This window comes from Rana temporaria, chromosome 12, assembly GCF_905171775.1.
Source record: "Rana temporaria chromosome 12, aRanTem1.1, whole genome shotgun sequence".
Lineage (NCBI taxonomy): Eukaryota > Metazoa > Chordata > Amphibia > Anura > Ranidae > Rana > Rana temporaria.
The window spans coordinates 135,883,822-135,904,162 of NC_053500.1; the positions used below are offsets into that span (position 1 = coordinate 135,883,822).

General features: G+C 45.6%; 1 protein-coding gene across 1 annotated transcript in view; it reads left to right on the forward strand.

The window, feature by feature from the left end:
* Window positions 1-1,589: 1,589 nt before the first annotated feature.
* KCNB1 (potassium voltage-gated channel subfamily B member 1) overlaps window positions 1,590-20,341 on the forward strand; it is a 104,245-nt gene continuing 85,493 nt past the window's right edge. Inside the window, exons 1-2 of the mRNA XM_040330862.1 lie at window positions 1,590-1,696; window positions 19,095-19,833. Coding sequence (XP_040186796.1) covers window positions 19,267-19,833 — 567 coding nt within the window. The 5' untranslated portion in view covers window positions 1,590-1,696; window positions 19,095-19,266. The remainder of the gene's footprint in view (window positions 1,697-19,094; window positions 19,834-20,341) is intronic.

A 20,341-nucleotide genomic window follows, 5' to 3' on the forward strand; every position in this document is an offset into this window, starting at 1 on the left:
TGTATTTCCATGCATGTTCATGTGAGTTGTGGTTTTCATTCTTTAAATTAATGTATTTCCTTTGTGTGTGTGTGTATATAATATATATATTTATATAAATAATAATATAAACAAAGGCATTTAATGAAAAGATGAAAACACAATTATTCCAAAAATGCACCACAAAAAAATGAAAAAACAATTATTCCTAAAAAATGAAAGAAAATTTATTTTAAAATGCACCGTTAAAAAATTAAACATCAAAAAATGTAAATGGGGGGAAAAAAAAACATTCCAAAAACGCACCGCACAAAATGGAAAAAATATCAATTTTTTTTAAATATTATAAAAAAAAAAAAGCATTGGTTTAAAAAAATAAATATATATATATATTCCAAAAACGCACACCACAAAAAATGAAAGAATTATTTTAAAAACGCAACAAACTGAAACATGAAAAAAAATATTCAAAAAACGCACCATGAAATGAATAAAATTAAGAAAAATTACTCCAAAAACGTGAAAAAAAATGTAAAAATGAAATAAAAAAATGATTCCAAACATTTACCACAAAAAAGTGAAAAAATTATTCCAAAAACGCACTGCAAAAAAAAAAAAAAGGAAAATTAAAAGATCACAGAAACACACTGCAAAAGCATCTAAACGCATGCAAATGCGCATGCAGAAACGCACAGTGAACGCATTGTGATGTAAATGAGCGCACACAAGATGCAGTCATTGTGCATTCTTAATTGCAGCACAAACGCATTTGCAAGAAAATTGTATATTTTCCAAGGATCCTAATTCACACCATTGCAGTACCTGCTTTCATATGCATTTTAAAAAAAAATCATTTTTCTGCACTATAAACGCACATGAATGTGTGCAAAAAAAAATGTAAATAAATTGTATTTATTTCTTTAAATGGATGTAAATGTACAGAAAACATGCAGAAACGCATTGCGAACGCAGAGATTGTGGTGTAAGGGCTTGTTTACACCACAATGTTCTGCGTTCAGTGTGCGTTTTCAGTGCGTTTACATGCATATGGAGTATTTTTTTACGCTGTGTTTGTATTTTTTTTTTACTTATTTCAATTTTTTTATACTATGATGCGTTTTGTATGGGTTCATACATGTTTGTGATGCGTTTGCGCACATTTACGTGCATTTCCAGTGTGGAAAAATGGCTCATGCTGTACTTATTTTTTTTTACGTTTGTCTTGCATATGCGTTCATACTACGCTCATGCATTTATGTGCGTTTGCAGTGCGCTCCGTTGCAGCAAAATGCAGCATGCTCTGCTTTTTTTATTTGTCTTACATATGCGTTTGTATTGGGTTTATGCTACATTTAGAATCGCACCTGCCTGCATGTGGTGTAAACGGCGGCGGTGTAAAGGACAGAGGACGCACAGAGGATGGAGGGGAAGGGACCACACAGGGGAGGTACCACAAGCAGCATCCTCATCCCTCCGTCCAGGCAGGAAAGGGTGAGTGAGAGAGCTGCAGCGCCCCGGTCTGACCTGCAGGGGGAGCCGGGCTCCTCGGCGCTCCTCATCATCATGTAAATTGCCTGTATCACAGGCTGGATTGCAGAGAGGAAAGGAGAAGAGCAGCTGGAGCGGGGAACCTGACTTGTTGATTTCCATCAGTCGGAGGCTGCGGAGGGCGAAGGAGGAGCGGGGAGATGTGAGCCGAGGCCGGAGGCTGGAGGAGGTACGCTGTGCGATGTGTATGCGATGTGTGTGGATGGAGGTGTCTGCAGTGTACACACACACCACTCATCACCCCTCTCTCCGCTCTCATCGCCATTTATATGGTGAAGTGTTTACTGTGTGACGTAGGAGAGCGATGGAGGGGCAGCAAACCGTGTGCCATTGTCCTGTCACACCGACTGGAGCTGGCAGCTGGGTGACGGCGGGCGCACCGGCATGACTGCCCCAGGGGGGGGGGGAGGGAGGGTGTACCAGCGCACGGAACTGTCCGGGGTGACAGCCGGGTGCAACGCTCAACTCTCAGGCTGTATAGCAGGTGGTGTCATACCTTCCATTCACATCCCCGTATAATGGAAGGCTGGGTTATGCCATACATATACCATACTACACCGTGCCATCACACCCAACTACCTGTGTACACCCAACACAACCCCCCTGCCCCCCAGCCACCCAATCTCTACATACATATACCATACTACACCGTGCCATCACACCCAACTACCTGTGTACACCCAACCCCCCCCGCCCCCCGGCCACCCAATCTCTACATACATATACCATACTACACCGTGCCATCACACCCAACTACCTGTGTACACCCAACCCCCCCCGCCCCCCGGCCACCCAATCTCTGCACACCCCGGATATTGTATACATACTACTACCCTGTCACCGGATATTATATACGTACTACTACCCTGTCACCGGATATTATATACGTACTACTACCCTGTCACCGGATATTATATACGTACTACTACCCTGTCACCGGATATTATATACATACTACTACCCTGTCACCGGATATTATATACGTACTACTACCCTATCACCGGATATTATATACGTACTACTACCCTGTCACCGGATATTATATACGTACTACTACCCTGTCACCAGATATATACGTACTACTACCCTGTCACCAGATATATACGTACTACTACCCTGTCACCAGATATTATATACGTACTACTACCCTGTCACCGGATATTATAGAATAATACTACTACCCTGTCACCGGATATTATATACATACTACTACCCTGTCACCGTATATTATATACGTACTACTACCCTGTCACCAGATATATACGTACTACTACCCTGTCACCGTATATATACGTACTACTACCCTGTCACCGGATATTATATACGTACTACTACCTGTCACCGGATATTATATTCGTACTACTACCCTGTCACCGTATATATACATACTACTACCCTGTCACCGGATATTATATACGTACTACTACCCTGTCACCAGATATTATATACGTACTACTACCCTGTCACCGGATATTATATACGTACTACTACCCTGTCACCGGATATTATAGAATAATACTACCCTGTCACCGGATATTATAGAATACTACTACCCTGTCACCGGATATTATATACGTACTACTACCCTGTCACCGGATATTATAGAATACTACTACCCTGTCACCGGATATTATATACGTACTACTACCCTGTCACCGGATATTATAGAATACTACAGCCCTGTCACCAGATATTATATACGTACTACTACCCTGTCACCGGATATTATATACATACAACTACCCTGTCACCAGATATTATATATATATATATATACTACAGCCCTGTCACCAGATATTATATACGTACTACTACCCTGTCACAGGATATTATATACATACTACTACCCTGTCACTGGATATTATAGAATAATACTACTACCCTGTCACAGGATATTATATACATACTACTACCCTGTCACCAGATATATATTATATATATATATATATATATACTACTACTACCCTGTCTCCAGATATTATATACGTACTACTACCCTGTCACCGGACATTATATACATACTACAACCCTCACAAAGGATATTGTATAAATACTACAAACCTTACACTGGATACATACTATACATACTATTACCCTGTCACCGGATATTGTATACATACTACAGCCCTCACCCCGGATATTTATATACATACTGCAACCCTCACCCCGGATATAATATACATACTACAAACCTGGTACCAGATACTGTATAGATACTACAAACCTCACACCGGATACTATATACATACTATGACCCTTACACTGGATATTATATACATACTATTACCCTGTCACCGGATATTGTATACATACTACAGCCCTCACACCGGATATTTATATACATACTACAAACCTGGTACCAGATACTGTATAGATACTACAAACCTCACACCGGATACTATATACATACTATGACCCTTACACTGGATATTATATACATACTATTACCCTGTCACCGGATATTGTATACATACTACAGCCCTCACACCGGATATTTATATACATACTACAAACCTGGTACCAGATACTGTATAGATACTACAAACCTCACACCGGATACTATATACATACTATGACCCTTACACTGGATATTATATACATACTATTACCCTGTCACCGGATATTGTATACATACTACAGCCCTCACCCCGGATATTTATATACATACTGCAACCCTCACCCCGGATATAATATACATACTACAAACCTGGTACCAGATACTGTATAGATACTACAAACCTCACACCGGATACTATATACATACTATGACCCTTACACTGGATATTATATACATACTATTACCCTGTCACCGGATATTGTATACATACTACAAACCCTCATACCGGATATTATATGAATACTACAACCCTTACACCGGATACAATATACAATTATACATACTACCATCCCCTCATCAGATGGTATATTCACACACTACAAACCTGTCACCGGATATTATAGACATACTACAATCCTCACACCGGATACTATATACACACTACTGTAATCTCACCTGATAATGTACACTTACTACTTTCCTCCTGCAGACAACGGGTCAGATATTATCTACATACTACAAACCCAGCGCCGGATATTATATACATACTACAACCCAGATAGTATACACATGCAACTGTGTTGTAATATGATAGGGTAAACATACTACAAACCTGTGACTGGATATTATATACATACTACTGTTCCCCACTGGATATCATATACATACTACTGTCCCCCCTCACCGGATATTATATACATACTACTGTCCCCCCTCATCGGATATTATATACATACTACTGTCCACCCTCATCGGATATTATATACATACTACTGTCCACCCTCATTGGGTATTATATACAAACTATTGTCCCCCCTCACTGGATATTATATACATACTACTGTCCCCCCTCACTGGGTATTATATACAAACTATTGTCCCCCCTCACTGGATATTATATACATACTACTGTCCCCCCTCACTGGATATTATATGCATACTACTGTCCCCCCTCACTGGATATTATATGCATACTACTGTCCCCCCCTCACTGGATATTATATACAAACACTGTCCCCCCTCGCTGGATAGTATATGCATACTACTGTCCCCCCTCACTGGATTATTTATGCATACTACTGTCCCCCCCTCATTGGATATTATATACTTACTACTGTCCCCCCTCACTGAATATTATATGCATATTATTGTCCCCTCACTGAATATTATATGCATACTATTGTCCCCTCACTGGATATTATATACAAACTACTGTCCCCCCTCACTGGATATTTTATGAAGACTAGTATGCAGTGGGGAGCGATATGCAGTAAGGAGCAGTGTGAGGAGCAGTGTATGGTGAAGGAGTAACGTGCAGTACGGTGCAGTGTGCAATGAGGAGCAATGTGAGTGGGGAGATGTGAGGAGCAGTGTGCTGTGAGGAGCAGTGTGCGGTGAGGAGCAATATGCAATGAGGCGCAGTGTGCGATAAGTAGTGTGAGGAGCAGTATGCAGTAAGGAGCAGTGTGCGGTGAAGAGCAGTGTGAGGAGCAGTGTGCGGTGAAGAGCAGTGTGAGGAGCAGTGTGCGGTGAAGAGCAGTGTGAGGAGCAGTGTGCGGTGAAGAGCAGTGTGCGATAAGTAGTGTGAGGAGCAGTATGCAGTGAGGAGCAGTTTGTGGTGAGGAGCAGTGAGCAGTGTGAGGAGCAGTGTGCGGTGAAGAGCAGTGTGCGGTGAAGAGCAGTGTGAGGAGCAGTGTGCGGTGAGGAGAAGTGTGTAGTGAGGAGCAGTGTGAGGAGAAGTGTGCGGTGAGTAGCAGTATGTGGTCAGGAGCAGTGTGCGGTGAGGAGCAGTGTGCGGTGAAGAGCAGTGTGAGGAGCAGTGTGCGGTGAGAAGAAGTGTGTAGTGAGGAGCAGTGTGAGGAGAAGTGTGCGGTGAGTAGCAGTATGTGGTCAGGAGCAGTGTGCGGTGAGGAGCAGTGTGCGGTGAAGAGCAGTGTGAGGAGCAGTGTGCGGTGAAGAGCAATGTGAGGAGCAGTGTGCGGTGAGGAGAAGTGTGTAGTGCGGAGCAGTGTTCGGTGAAGAGCAGTGTGAGGAGAAGTGTGCGGTGAGTAGCAGTATGTGGTCAGGAGCAGTGTGCGGTGAGGAGCAGTGTGAATAACAGTGTGTAGTGAAGAGCAGTAAGCAGTGTGAAGAGCAGTGTGTAGTAGGGAGCAATGTGAGGAGCAGTGTGCGGTGAAGAGCAATGTGAGGAGCAGTGTGCGGTGAGGAGAAGTGTGTAGTGCGGAGCAGTGTTCGGTGAAGAGCAGTGTGAGGAGAAGTGTGCGGTGAAGAGCAGTGTGAGGAGCAGTGTGCGGTGAAGAGCAGTGTGAGGAGCAGTGTGCGGTGAAGAGCAATGTGAGGAGCAGTGTGCGGTGAGGAGAAGTGTGTAGTGCGGAGCAGTGTTCGGTGAAGAACAGTGTGAGGAGAAGTGTGCGGTGAGTAGCAGTATGTGGTCAGGAGCAGTGTGCGGTGAGGAGCAGTGTGAATAACAGTGTGTAGTGAAGAGCAGTAAGCAGTGTGAAGAGCAGTGTGTAGTAGGGAGCAATGTGAGGAGCAGTGTGCGGTGAAGAGCAATGTGAGGAGCAGTGTGCGGTGAGGAGAAGTGTGTAGTGCGGAGCAGTGTTCGGTGAAGAGCAGTGTGAGGAGAAGTGTGCGGTGAAGAGCAGTGTGAGGAGCAGTGTGCGGTGAAGAGCAGTGTGAGGAGCAGTGTGCGGTGAAGAGCAATGTGAGGAGCAGTGTGCGGTGAGGAGAAGTGTGTAGTGCGGAGCAGTGTTCGGTGAAGAGCAGTGTGAGGAGAAGTGTGCGGTGAGTAGCAGTATGTGGTCAGGAGCAGTGTGCGGTGAGGAGCAGTGTGAATAACAGTGTGTAGTGAAGAGCAGTAAGCAGTGTGAAGAGCAGTGTGTAGTAGGGAGCAATGTGCGGTGAGGAGCAGTGTTCGGTGAGGAGCAGTGTGCATCCACTCTTGCAGCACCAAAACCGTTCTTATCCAGGCTGGACATGGTATGTGGGTCAGTGTGCTGAGAAGATGGACATTTGTCCGGTCCGATGTGACTCTTGCCTGTCGCTGGGAACATCTGACTGGTATATGGTAAGTAGATGATCAGTGGATTGGAGAAGTGGTGTGATAGGAGGAGAGCACAGAAGATAGGAGGAGAGCACAGACCCGTTACTCTTGTCTTACACCGCAATTTATCAAAATGATGAGACCGAGCAACATTTATTATTCCCGAAAGCAAAGAGTGCGACAGGAAGAGATTGTCAGGGCTCATTAGAGAACTCTTATACAGCTCTGTGTGTGTAGGGTATGTATAGTGTATTTACAGTATAGTGTGTGTGTGTGTGTGTGTGTGTGGGTGTAGGATATGTATAGTATGGGGTGTGTGTGTGTGTAAAGTGTATGTATAGGATATGTAATGTTTAGTGTGTGTGTATGGTGTGTATAGTGTGTGTGTGTATTGGGTATGTATAGTATGGTGTGTGTGTGTGTGTAGGATATGTATAGTATGGTGTGTGTGTACTGGGTATGTATAGTATAGTGTGTGTGTGTGTATAAGATAAGTATAGTGCGGTGTGTGTGTGTGTGTGTTGGGTATGTATAGTATAGTGTGTGTATAAGATATGTATAGTGTGCTGTGGTGTGTATATAGTATGGTGTGGGTATGTGTAGTATAGTATAGTGTTTGTTTGTATGCGTGTGTGTGTATTGGGTATGCATAGTATGGTGTGTGTGTGTGTGTGCTGGGTATGTATAATATAGTGTGTTTGTGTGTATATAAGATATGTATAGTGTGGTGTGTGTGTGTGTAGGGTATGTGTAGTATTGTGTGTATTGGGCATGTATAGTATGGTGTGTGTATGGGGTTTGTATAGTATAGTATGGTGTGTGTGTATAAGATATGTATAGTGTGGTGTGTGTGTATAAGATATGTATAGTGTGGTGTGTGTGTGTGTATTGGGTATGTATAGTATGGTGTGTGTATTGGGTATGTATAGTATGGGGTGTGTATTGGGTATGTATAGTATAGTGTGTGTGTGTATAAGATATGTATAGTGTGGTGTGTGTGTGTGAGAGAGAATAGGGTATGTGTAGTATAGTGTGTATTGGGTATGTATAGTATGGTGTGTGTGTGTATAAGATATGTATAGTGTGGTGTGTGTGAATAGGGTATGTGTAGTATAGTGTGTATTGGGTATGTATAGTATGGTGTGTGTATAAGATATGTATAGTGTGGTGTGTGTATTGGGTATGTATAGTATGGTGTGTGTGTGTGTGTATAGGGCATGTATAGTATGGTGTGTGTGTATAGGGCATGTATAGTAAGTATAAATACAGCTCTAATGAGGGATAACAAGCCTAACTGGTGTATGCCTAACTTTTATACTTTTATTTAATATCTGGGCATAGGAGGGCTGCAGGGAATGTACAGTGGATATAAAACAAGTCTACACACCCCAGTTAAAATGTCAGGTTTATTTGATGTAAAAAAAACTATAAACTGTACAACTCAGTTGAAAAACAAACTAAAAAAAAAAAAAGAAATGAAATAACGTGGTTGCATAAGTTTTCACACCCTCTTACAACTGAGGATGTCGCTGGGTTCAGAATTAAGCAATCACATTTAAACTCATGTCAAATAGGAGTCACACCGGCCATCATATAAAGTGTCTCTGATTAACCCCAAATAAAGTTCAGCTGTTCTAGTAGGTCTTTCCTGACATTTTCATAGTCGCATCCTACAGCAAAAGCCATGACCCACAGAGAGCTTCCAAAGCATCAGAGGGATCTCATTGTTAAAAGGTATCAGTCAGGAGAAGGGTACAAAATAATTTCCAAGGCATTAGATATACCATGGAACACAGTGAAGACTGTCATCATCAAGTGGAGAAAATATGACACAGCAGTGACATCACCAAGAACTGGACGTCCCTCCAAAACTGATGAAAAGACGAGAAGAAAAATGGTCAGGGAGGCGGCCAAGAGATCTACAGCAACATAAAAGGAGCTGCAGGAATATCTGGCAAGTACTGGCTGTGTGGTACATGTGACAACAATCTCCCGTATTCTTCCTATGTCTGGGCTATGGGGCAGAGTGACAAGTCGGAAGCCTTTTCTTACCAAGAAAAACATCTAAATTTTGCAAAAACACATCTGAAGTCTCCCAGAACAATGTGGGAAAATGTGTTCTGGTCTGATGAAACCACGGTTGGCCATAATTCCAAAAGATGTTTGGTGCAAAAAACAACACTGCACATCACCAACAGAACACCATACCCACCGTGAAGCATGGTGGTGGCAGCATCATGCTTTGGGGCCGTTTTTCTTCAGCTGGGACAGGGGCCTTAGTCAAGGTAGAGAGAATTATGAAAAGTTCCAAATACCAGTCAATATTGGCACAAAACCTTCAGGATTCTGCTAGAAAGCCGAACATGAAGAGAAACTTCTTATCATGACAACGACCCAAAGCCATACATCCAAATCACCAAAGGAATGGCTTCACCAGAAGAAGAGTCAAGTTTTGAAATGGCCCAGCAAGAGCCCAGACCTGAATCCCATTGGAAATCTGTGGAGTGGTCTGAAGAGGGCTGTGCACAGGAGATGCCCTCACCATCTGACAGATTTGGAGTGTTTTTGCAAAGAAGAAGAGTGGGCAAATATTGCCAAGTCAGGGTGTGCCATGCTCAGGGGAGGGCTGGGCCGGGGGGCAGGGTGGCAATTGCCTCCCAGGCCGCTCTAACCTATGTTCATAATGGTCGGCAGCCTCTGCCCTTTACCATCTTTTTTTATTCTGCACTAGGAAGTTGGGCCGGGGGCATGGCCACAGCGGCTTGCCATTAGCTGTTGCATTCTGGGAGTTGTAGTCCACGCTCAAGCTCCCGGTGGGTAGAAAACAGAGCAGCGCAGAGGAAACTACAACTCCCTGGGACCGGAAGGTGAGTTCATTCGACGGTTCAATGGACCACTTGACTGGACTTTGCCCCCCAGGCCTAAGGCTGCCAGCCCTCCCCTGGCCATGCTGAAAGACTCATACCCACAAAGACTGAGTGCTGTAATAAAATCCAAAGGTGCTTTAACAAAGTATTAGTGTAAGGGTGTGCAAACTTATGCAACCAGATTATTTTATTTTTATTTTGTATTCCCTTCACCTAAAAGATTTCAGTTTGTTGTTCGATTGAGTTGTACAGTTTATGGGTCACACATTAAACGTGGAAAAAGTTCTGAAATTATTTATATTTGTCTCATTTTACCACCCGGGGTGTGTAGACTTTTTATATCCACTGTGGGTGATATAATGGGAGGTGGTTTAGGTTAGGGATTCGCCAAAAATAGGGTAATCTGCGTTTTACCGATATAAAAAAAAAAAAAAAGTGCCGATAATAGCATTGTCCGTCCCATTGACTTCAATGCAAAAAAACTCATCCCACAGACTTCAATGCAAAATTGCGTCCCATAGACTTCAATGCAAAAATTTCCCCTAGTGACTTCAATGCAAAGTTGCATCCAATAGACGTCATAGCAAAAAACGCCCACTAGTGACTTCAATGCAAATTCGTGTCCCATAGATTTCAATGCAAATCCCCCCCACCCCCCCACCCTAGTGACTTCAATGCAAAATCGAGTCCCATTGACTTCAATGCAAAATCGCATCCCATTGACTTCAATGCAAAAACGCCCCCTAGTGGCTTCAATGCAAAAATGACAGCCACATTAATTACGGTTTTAAAAAGAAACGTTTTAAAAACTGTCTGTTTCTGTTTCCAGCCAAGTGCATCCTTAAAGAGGAGTTCCAGCCTTTTAGGCCCAGATTCACGTAGGAGATACGACGGCGTATCTCCAGATACGCCGTCGTATCTCCAGATACGCCGTCGTATCTCTGAGTGTGAGCCGTCGTATCTTGGCGCCTGATTCAAAGAATCAGATACGCCAGAATTTGTATAAGATACGACCAGCGTAAGTCTCCTACGACGTCGTATCTTAACTGCATAGAAATATGTAAATAAGCTAGATACGCCAATTCACGAACGTACGCCCGGCCGTCACATTACAGATACGCCGTTTACGTTAGGCTTTTCCCGGCGTAAAGTTACCCCTGCTATATGAGGCGTACCAATGTTAAGTATGGGCGTCGGAACAGCGTCAAATTTTTCACGTTTTACGTCGTTTGCGTAAGTCGTTCGCGAATAGGGCTGTGCGTCATTTACGTTCACGTCGAAAGCATTTGCTTCTTGCGGGTTAATTTGGAGCATGCGCACTGGGATACTTTCACGGACGGCGCATGCGCCGTTCGTAAAAAGCGTCATTTACGTGGGGTCACATTAAATTTACATAACACACGCCCACATCTTCCACATTTGAATTAGGTGGGCTTACGCCGGCCTATTTACGCTACGCCGCCGCAACTTTGGTTTGAGAATACGGCACTTGCCTGTCAAAGTTGCGGAGGCGTAACGTAAATAGGATACGTTACGTCCGCACAAAGATGCGCGCTTCTACGTGAATCCGGGCCTTAGTGTTTATTAAAAGTGAGCAGCTATAAAAAGTGTAGCTGCTGACTTTTAATAAACAGACACTTACCTGCTCCACGGTCCAGCGACTCAGCCTGTCTGAAAATTTGAGAACCACTCTCAAATTCAGCTATGAGTAAACACTGAAGTTAGTGTGAAACGCGTCAGCTGTCCTAGGTTCCGTTGCTGTGACTTGTAGTGCCTGTTTCCAGTTTTTTACATTAAAGTTGCGTTGGATTGGAGTGCGGCTGTCCTGATCATCTTTTGTTCTCAAATTTTTTGCTGACAGAAAATGTCCGATGGGGCCTACACACGGTCGGAATTTCCGACTGAAAACTCACATCAAACTTTTCTTGTCGGAATTTCCGGTTGTGTATACGCAGCATAACAGGTTTTCTTCTAAGATTGCCCTGTATTTGGCTCCATCTTCTCATCAACTCTGACCAGCTTCCCTGTCCCTGCTGAAGAAAATCATCCCCACAACATGTTGCTGCCACCACCATGTTTCACGGTGGGGATGGTGTGTTCAGGGTGATGTGCAGTGTTAGTTTTACCCCACACATAGCGTTTTGCTTTTAGGCCAAGAAGTTGAATTTTGGTCTCATCTGACCAGAGCCCCTTCTTCCACATGTTTGCTGTGTCCCCTCCCCCACATGGCTTCTCACACACTGCAAACAGGACTTCTTATGACTTTCTTTCAACAATGTCTTTCTTCTTGTCACTCTGTGTGTGTATATGTTTGTGTATTGGGGGTGTATATGTTTTGTGTATTGGGGGTGTATATGTTTGTGTATTGGGGGTGTATATGGTTTGTGTATAGGCGGGTGTATATGGTTTGTGTATTGGGGGTGTATATGGTTTGTGTATTGGGGGGTGTATATGGTTTGTGTATTGGGGTGTATGGTATGTGTATTGGGGTGTATATGGTTTGTGTATAGGGGATGTATATGGTGTATGTATGTGTATAGTATGTGTATAGGGGGATGTTCATGGTTTGTGTATAGGGGGTGTAAATGGTATGTGTATAGGGGGGTGTATATGGTATGTGTATTTGGGTTGTATATGGTTTGTGTATAGGGGGGTGTATATGGTTTGTGTATAGGGGGTGTATATGGTATGTGTATAGGGGGGTGTATATGGTATGTGTATTGGGGTTGTATATGGTTTGTGTATAGGGGTGTGTATATGGTTTGTGTATAGGGGGTGTATATGGTATGTGTATAGGGGGTGTATATGGTATGTGTATTGGGGGGTGTATATGGTATGTGTATTGGGGGGTGTATATGGTATGTGTATTGGGGGGTGTATATGGTATGTGTATAGGGGGTGTATATGGTATGTGTATTTGGGTTGTATATGGTTTGTGTATAGGGGGGTGTATAGGGGGTGTATATGGTATGTGTATAGGGGGTGTATATGGTATGTGTATTGGGGGGTGTATATGGTATGTGTATTGGGGGTGTATGGTATGTGTATTGGGGGTGTTTATGGTTTGTGTATAGGGGGGTGTATATGGTTTGTATATTGGGGGTATATAGGGGTGTGTGTATATGGTATGTGTATAGGGGTGTGTAAATGGTATGTGTATTGGGGTTGTATATGGTTTGTGTATAGGGGGGGTGTATATGGTTTGTGTATAGGGGATGTATATGGTGTATGTATATGGTATGTGTATTGGGGTGTATGGTATGTGTATAGTATGTGTATTGGGGGGTGTAAATGGTATGTGTATAGGGGGGTGTATATGGTTTGTGTATTGGGGGTGTATAGGGGTGTGTATATGGTATGTGTATTGGGGTTGTATATGGTTTGTGTATAGGCGGGTGTATATGGTATGTGTATAGGGGGGTGTATATGGTTTGTGTATCGGGGGTGTATGAGGTGTACTCACATTTGTGTATTGGTGAACAGTACACAGTGTCGGAGTGTGTTCTGTATGATGTCAGTAACTCTTCCCCCACACACCAGTATAGTAGTTGTGAGTGGAGATGACAGTGATCGGGATGATCAGGGTGAATGTGGGTTCATGAGATGGGTGTGAAGAGTGAGCTGTGCTGGGACTTCATACTGGGAGGTTTCAGCACTGCACGGCTGTGGACAGCGACCAGCACAGCTCTGAGCCGTGTGATGACAGGTGACACCATGATGGCTGTGGGTGGACATGAGGAGCAGGATGATAATGACAGGTGACACCATGACTGTGGGTGGAGATGAAGAGCAGGAAGGATGATAATGACAGGTGACACCATGACTGTGGGTGGAGATGAAGAGCAGGATGATAATGACAGGTGACACCATGATGGCTGTGGGTGGAGATGAGGAGCAGGATGATGACAGGTGACACCATGATGACTGTGGGTGGAGATGAGGAGCAGGATGATAATGACAGGTGACACCATGATGGCTGTGGGTGGAGATGAGGAGCAGGAAGGATGATAATGACAGGTGACACCATGATGACTGTGGGTGGAGATGAGGAGCAGGAAGGATGATAATGACAGGTGACACCATGATGGCTGTGGGTGGAGATGAGGAGCAGGATGATAATGACAGGTGACACCATGATGGCTGTGGGTGGAGATGAGGAGCAGGAAGGATGATAATGACAGGTGACACCATGATGACTGTGGGTGGAGATGAGGAGCAGGAAGGATGATAATGACAGGTGACACCATGATGGCTGTGGGTGGAGATGAGGAGCAGGATGATAATGACAGGTGACACCATGATGGCTGTGGGTGGAGATGAGGAGCAGGATGATAATGACAGGTGACACCATGATGACTGTGGGTGGAGATGAGGAGCAGGATGATAATGACAGGTGACACCATGATGACTGTGGGTGGAGATGAGGAGCAGGATGATAATGACAGGTGACACCATGATGGCTGTGGGTGGAGATGAGGAGCAGGATGATAATGACAGGTGACACCATGATGGCTGTGGGTGGAGATGAGGAGCAGGATTATAATGACAGGTGACACCATGATGACTGTGGGTGGAGATGAGGAGCAGGATGATAATGACAGGTGACACCATGATGGCTGTGGGTGGAGATGAGGAGCAGGATGATAATGACAGGTGACACCATGATGGCTGTGGGTGGAGATGAAGAGCAGGATGATAATGACAGGTGACACCATGATGGCTGTGGGTGGAGATGAGGAGCAGGATGATAATGACAGGTGACACCATGATGGCTGTGGGTGGAGATGAAGAGCAGGATGATAATGACAGGTGACACCATGATGGCTGTGGGTGGAGATGAGGAGCAGGATTATAATGACAGGTGACACCATGATGACTGTGGGTGGAGATGAGGAGCAGGATGATAATGACAGGTGACACCATGATGGCTGTGGGTGGAGATGAGGAGCAGGATGATAATGACAGGTGACACCATGATGGCTGTGGGTGGAGATGAAGAGCAGGATGATAATGACAGGTGACACCATGATGGCTGTGGTTGGAGATGAGGAGCAGGGTGATAATGACAGGTGACACCATGATGGCTGTGGTTGGAGATGAGGAGCAGGGTGATAATGACAGGTGACACCATGATGGCTGTGGGTGGAGATGAGGAGCAGGATGATAATGACAGGTGACACCATGATGGCTGTGGTTGGAGATGAGGAGCAGGGTGATAATGACAGGTGACACCATGATGGCTGTGGGTGGAGATGAGGAGCAGGGTCATAATGACAGGTGGCACCATGATGACTGTGGGTGGAAATGAGGAGCAGGATGATAATGACAGGTGACACAATCATGGCTTTGGATTAGGATGAAGAGCAGGGTGATGATGTGAGGTGACACGGTGACCAGGGAACTCCAAAGACATGCTGGTTGGTTAATTGGCTTCTGTCTAAAATTGTCCCTAGTATATGAATGGGTGTTGGGGATCTTAGAGTGTAAGCTCCTTGTGGGAAGGGACTGATGTGAATGTACAATGTATATGTAAAGCGCTGCGTAAATTGATGGCGCTATATAAGTACCTGAAATAATAATGAAGATGAGCAGGATGATAATGACAGGTGACACCATGTTGGCTGTGGGTGAAGATGAAGAGCAGGATGGTTATAAGGGACACAATGATGGTGGTGAATTAAGATGAAGAGCAGGATGATGATGATGATGATGGATGACACAATGACTGGGGAATGACAGGTGACACAATGACTAGATAGAGATGAAGAGTAAGATGAGGATGATGACAGGTGACACAATGGCTGTGAGTGTAGATAAAGTGCAGGATGATGACAGGTGACACACTAGCTGGGGACTGATGTGAAGAGCAGGATGATGATGACAGGTGACACAATGGCTGTGAGTAGAGATAAAGTACAGGATGATGACATGTTATACAATAGCTGTGGGTGGAGGTGAAGAGCAGGATGAGGATGATGACAGGTGACACAATGGCTGTGAGTAGAGATAAAGTACAGGATGATGACAGGTGACACACTAGCTGGGGACTGATGTGAAGAGCAGGATGGTGATGACAGGAGACACAATGGCTGCTGAGGATAGAAGTAAAGAGCAGGATGATAATGACAGGTGAGACAATGGATGAGGATAGAGGTGAAGAGCAGGATGATGATGATGACAGGTGACTCGGTGATGGCTGTGGGTGGGGATAAAGTACAGGATGATGATGACAGGTGACACAATAGCTGTGGGTGGAGGTAAAGAGCAGGATGATAAGTGACACAATGGCTGAGGACGGAGGTGAAGAGCAGGATGATGATGACAGGTGACACCATGATGGCTGTGGTTGGAGATGAGGAGCAGGGTGATAATGACAGGTGACACCATGATGGCTGTGGTTGGAGATGAGGAGCAGGGTGATAATGACAGGTGACACCATGATGGCTGTGGGTGGAGATGAGGAGCAGGATGATAATGACAGGTGACACCATGATGGCTGTGGTTGGAGATGAGGAGCAGGGTGATAATGACAGGTGACACCATGATGGCTGTGGGTGGAGATGAGGAGCAGGGTCATAATGACAGGTGGCACCATGATGACTGTGGGTGGAAATGAGGAGCAGGATGATAATGACAGGTGACACAATCATGGCTTTGGATTAGGATGAAGAGCAGGGTGATGATGTGAGGTGACACGGTGACCAGGGAACTCCAAAGACATGCTGGTTGGTTAATTGGCTTCTGTCTAAAATTGTCCCTAGTATATGAATGGGTGTTGGGGATCTTAGAGTGTAAGCTCCTTGTGGGAAGGGACTGATGTGAATGTACAATGTATATGTAAAGCGCTGCGTAAATTGATGGCGCTATATAAGTACCTGAAATAATAATGAAGATGAGCAGGATGATAATGACAGGTGACACCATGTTGGCTGTGGGTGAAGATGAAGAGCAGGATGGTTATAAGGGACACAATGATGGTGGTGAATTAAGATGAAGAGCAGGATGATGATGATGATGATGGATGACACAATGACTGGGGAATGACAGGTGACACAATGACTAGATAGAGATGAAGAGTAAGATGAGGATGATGACAGGTGACACAATGGCTGTGAGTGTAGATAAAGTGCAGGATGATGACAGGTGACACACTAGCTGGGGACTGATGTGAAGAGCAGGATGATGATGACAGGTGACACAATGGCTGTGAGTAGAGATAAAGTACAGGATGATGACATGTTATACAATAGCTGTGGGTGGAGGTGAAGAGCAGGATGAGGATGATGACAGGTGACACAATGGCTGTGAGTAGAGATAAAGTACAGGATGATGACAGGTGACACACTAGCTGGGGACTGATGTGAAGAGCAGGATGGTGATGACAGGAGACACAATGGCTGCTGAGGATAGAAGTAAAGAGCAGGATGATAATGACAGGTGAGACAATGGATGAGGATAGAGGTGAAGAGCAGGATGATGATGATGACAGGTGACTCGGTGATGGCTGTGGGTGGGGATAAAGTACAGGATGATGATGACAGGTGACACAATAGCTGTGGGTGGAGGTAAAGAGCAGGATGATAAGTGACACAATGGCTGAGGACGGAGGTGAAGAGCAGGATGATGATGACAGGTGACACAATAGCTGGGAGTTGAGATAAAGTGCAGGATGATGATGACAGGTGACAAAATGGCTGAGGATAGAGGTGAAGAGCAGGATGATGATGACAGGTGACTCAGTCAGTGGTGGTTGTGGGTGGGGATAAAGTGAAGGATGATGATGACAGGTGACTCGGTGATGGTTGTGGGTGGGGATAAAGTGAAGGACGATGATGACAGGTGACTCGGTGATGGTTGTGAGTGGGGATAAAGTGAAGGATGACGATTACAGGTGACTCGGTGATGGTTGTGGATGGGGATAAAGTGAAGGATGATGATGACAGGTGACTCGGTCGGTGGTGGTTGTGGGTGGGGATAAAGTGAAGGATGATGATGACAGGTGACTCAGTGATGGCTGTGGGTGGGGATAAAGTGAAGGACAATGATGACAGGTGACTCAGTGATGGTTGTGGGTGGGGATAAAGTGAAGGACAATGATGACAGGTGACTCAGTGATAGTTGTGGGTGGGGATAAAGTGAAGGACGATGATGACAGGTGACTCAGTGATGGTTGTGGGTGGGGATAAAGTGAAGGACGATGATGACAGGTGACTCAGTGGTGGTTGTGGGTGGGGATAAAGTGAAGGATGATGATGACAAGTGACTCAGTCATATTTGTGGGTGGGGATAAAGTGAAGGATGATGATGACAGGTCACTCAGTGATGGTTGTGAGGGGGGATAAAGTGAAGGACGATGATGACAGGTCACTCAGTGATGATTGTGGGTGGGGATAAAGTGAAGGATGATGATGACAGGTGACTCGGTCGGTGGTGGTTGTGGATAAAGTGAAGGACGATGATGACAGGTGACTCAGTGATGGTTGTGGGTGGGGATAAAGTGAAGGATGATGATGACAGATGACTCGGTCGGTTGTGGGTGGGGATAAAGTGAAGGACGATGATGACAGGTGACTCGGTGATGGTTGTGGGTGGGGATAAAGTGAAGGATGATGATGACAGGTCACTCAGTGATGGTTGTGGGTGGGGATAAAGTGAAGAACGATGATGACAGGTGACTCGGTGATGGTTGTGGGTGGGGATAAAGTGAAGGACGATGATGACAGGTGACTCAGTGATGGTTGTGGGTGGGGATAAAGTGAAGGACGATGATGACAGGTGACTCAGTGATGGTTGTGGGTGGGGATAAAGTGAAGGATGATGATGACAGGTGACTCAGTGATGGTTGTGGGTGGGGATAAAGTAAAGGATGATGATGACAGGTGACTCAGTGATGGTTGTGGGTGGGGATAAAGTGAAGGATGATGATGACAGGGGCGGTGTAGGGAAGGTCTCAGCTCTCATGCACTTCTGCCAGGGACACGCAGAGCTTTGTGGGCAGCAGCCGTTGCTGCTTGAGCAGATTACAGGAGCTATTTGCTGGTGTGATTAGTGGATAAACCACCTGACAGGCATGTGAAGGATGCTCTTTCTTATTTTGTAGGTCATCGGGATCCCTGAGGAGGAAAATGTCCCTCGCCTGTCGTCTCGGCCGTGCGCTGCTGCCGGAATGGAGGTGAAGGGGGGAAGGTGACACCTCCACATGTGACTGCCCTGCCAGCGAGCGAAGACGCCGACCGTTCCCAACCTGCCGGAGCCTTGTTCATGCCACAGACATGCCCGGCTGGATGAACAAGCATGGGTCCCGATCGACTACCTCACTGCCGCCCGACCCCATGGAGATCATCCGCAGCAAGGCTTGCTCCCGAAGGGTGAAGCTGAACGTGGGGGGCCTGGCGCACGAAGTGCTGTGGCGGACCCTGGACCGGTTGCCCCGCACCAGACTGGGCAAACTCAGGGACTGCAACACCCACGAGTCCTTGATGGAAATCTGCGACGACTACAACCTGGAGGAGAACGAGTACTTCTTCGACCGCCACCCCGGCGCCTTCACCTCCATCTTGAACTTTTACCGCACGGGGAAGCTGCACATGATGGAGGAGATGTGCGCCCTGTCCTTCAGCCAGGAGCTGGATTATTGGGGCATCGACGAGATCTACCTAGAGTCGTGCTGCCAGGCCCGGTACCACCAGAAGAAGGAGCAGATGAACGAGGAGTTGAAGCGGGAAGCGGAGACGTTGCGGGAGAGGGAGGGCGAGGAATTCGATAACACTTGCTGCGCGGATAAGAGGAAGAAACTCTGGGACCTGCTGGAGAAGCCCAATTCCTCCGTCGCCGCCAAGGTACCTTTTAATTGTCTTTTGTCATCAGCCCCTTGTTTGTCCAACAGATATTAGCCGTCTCCGGAGATTACCGATGGCGGTCTATGAGGGTGATCCGCAGCGATCTGCTAATGAAATAATCTTTCCAGCTCGCTGATGGCGGTCAGCCTAGCTCTGCTCTCTCCCTTCGCTCTTTATTACATGTAAGATTGATAGCCGTGGAAACCTTTCCGATTTCTGGAACCGCAGAGCCAACGGGTGAGGTGGAGAGCAGAGCGCCGTCCCCCATAGCAAGCGAGGACAGGCAAAGGCCAGGTGGGCCTGAGCCAGGAATGGGCAATCGCTGGGTGTGTGGCCTGACCATCTGTCATTTGTGTCATCTAAATGTTCAGCACAGATTTGTTTTCCTGTATTATATATTCAGCATGCAGTGACTGCGGTCGCCCAGGATTACCATCGCAGTGTTAGGGGTAAGGATTAAGTTGAGGGTAAGTTACTCTGTTTTAGGTTGTACTGTGTGATGAATGTC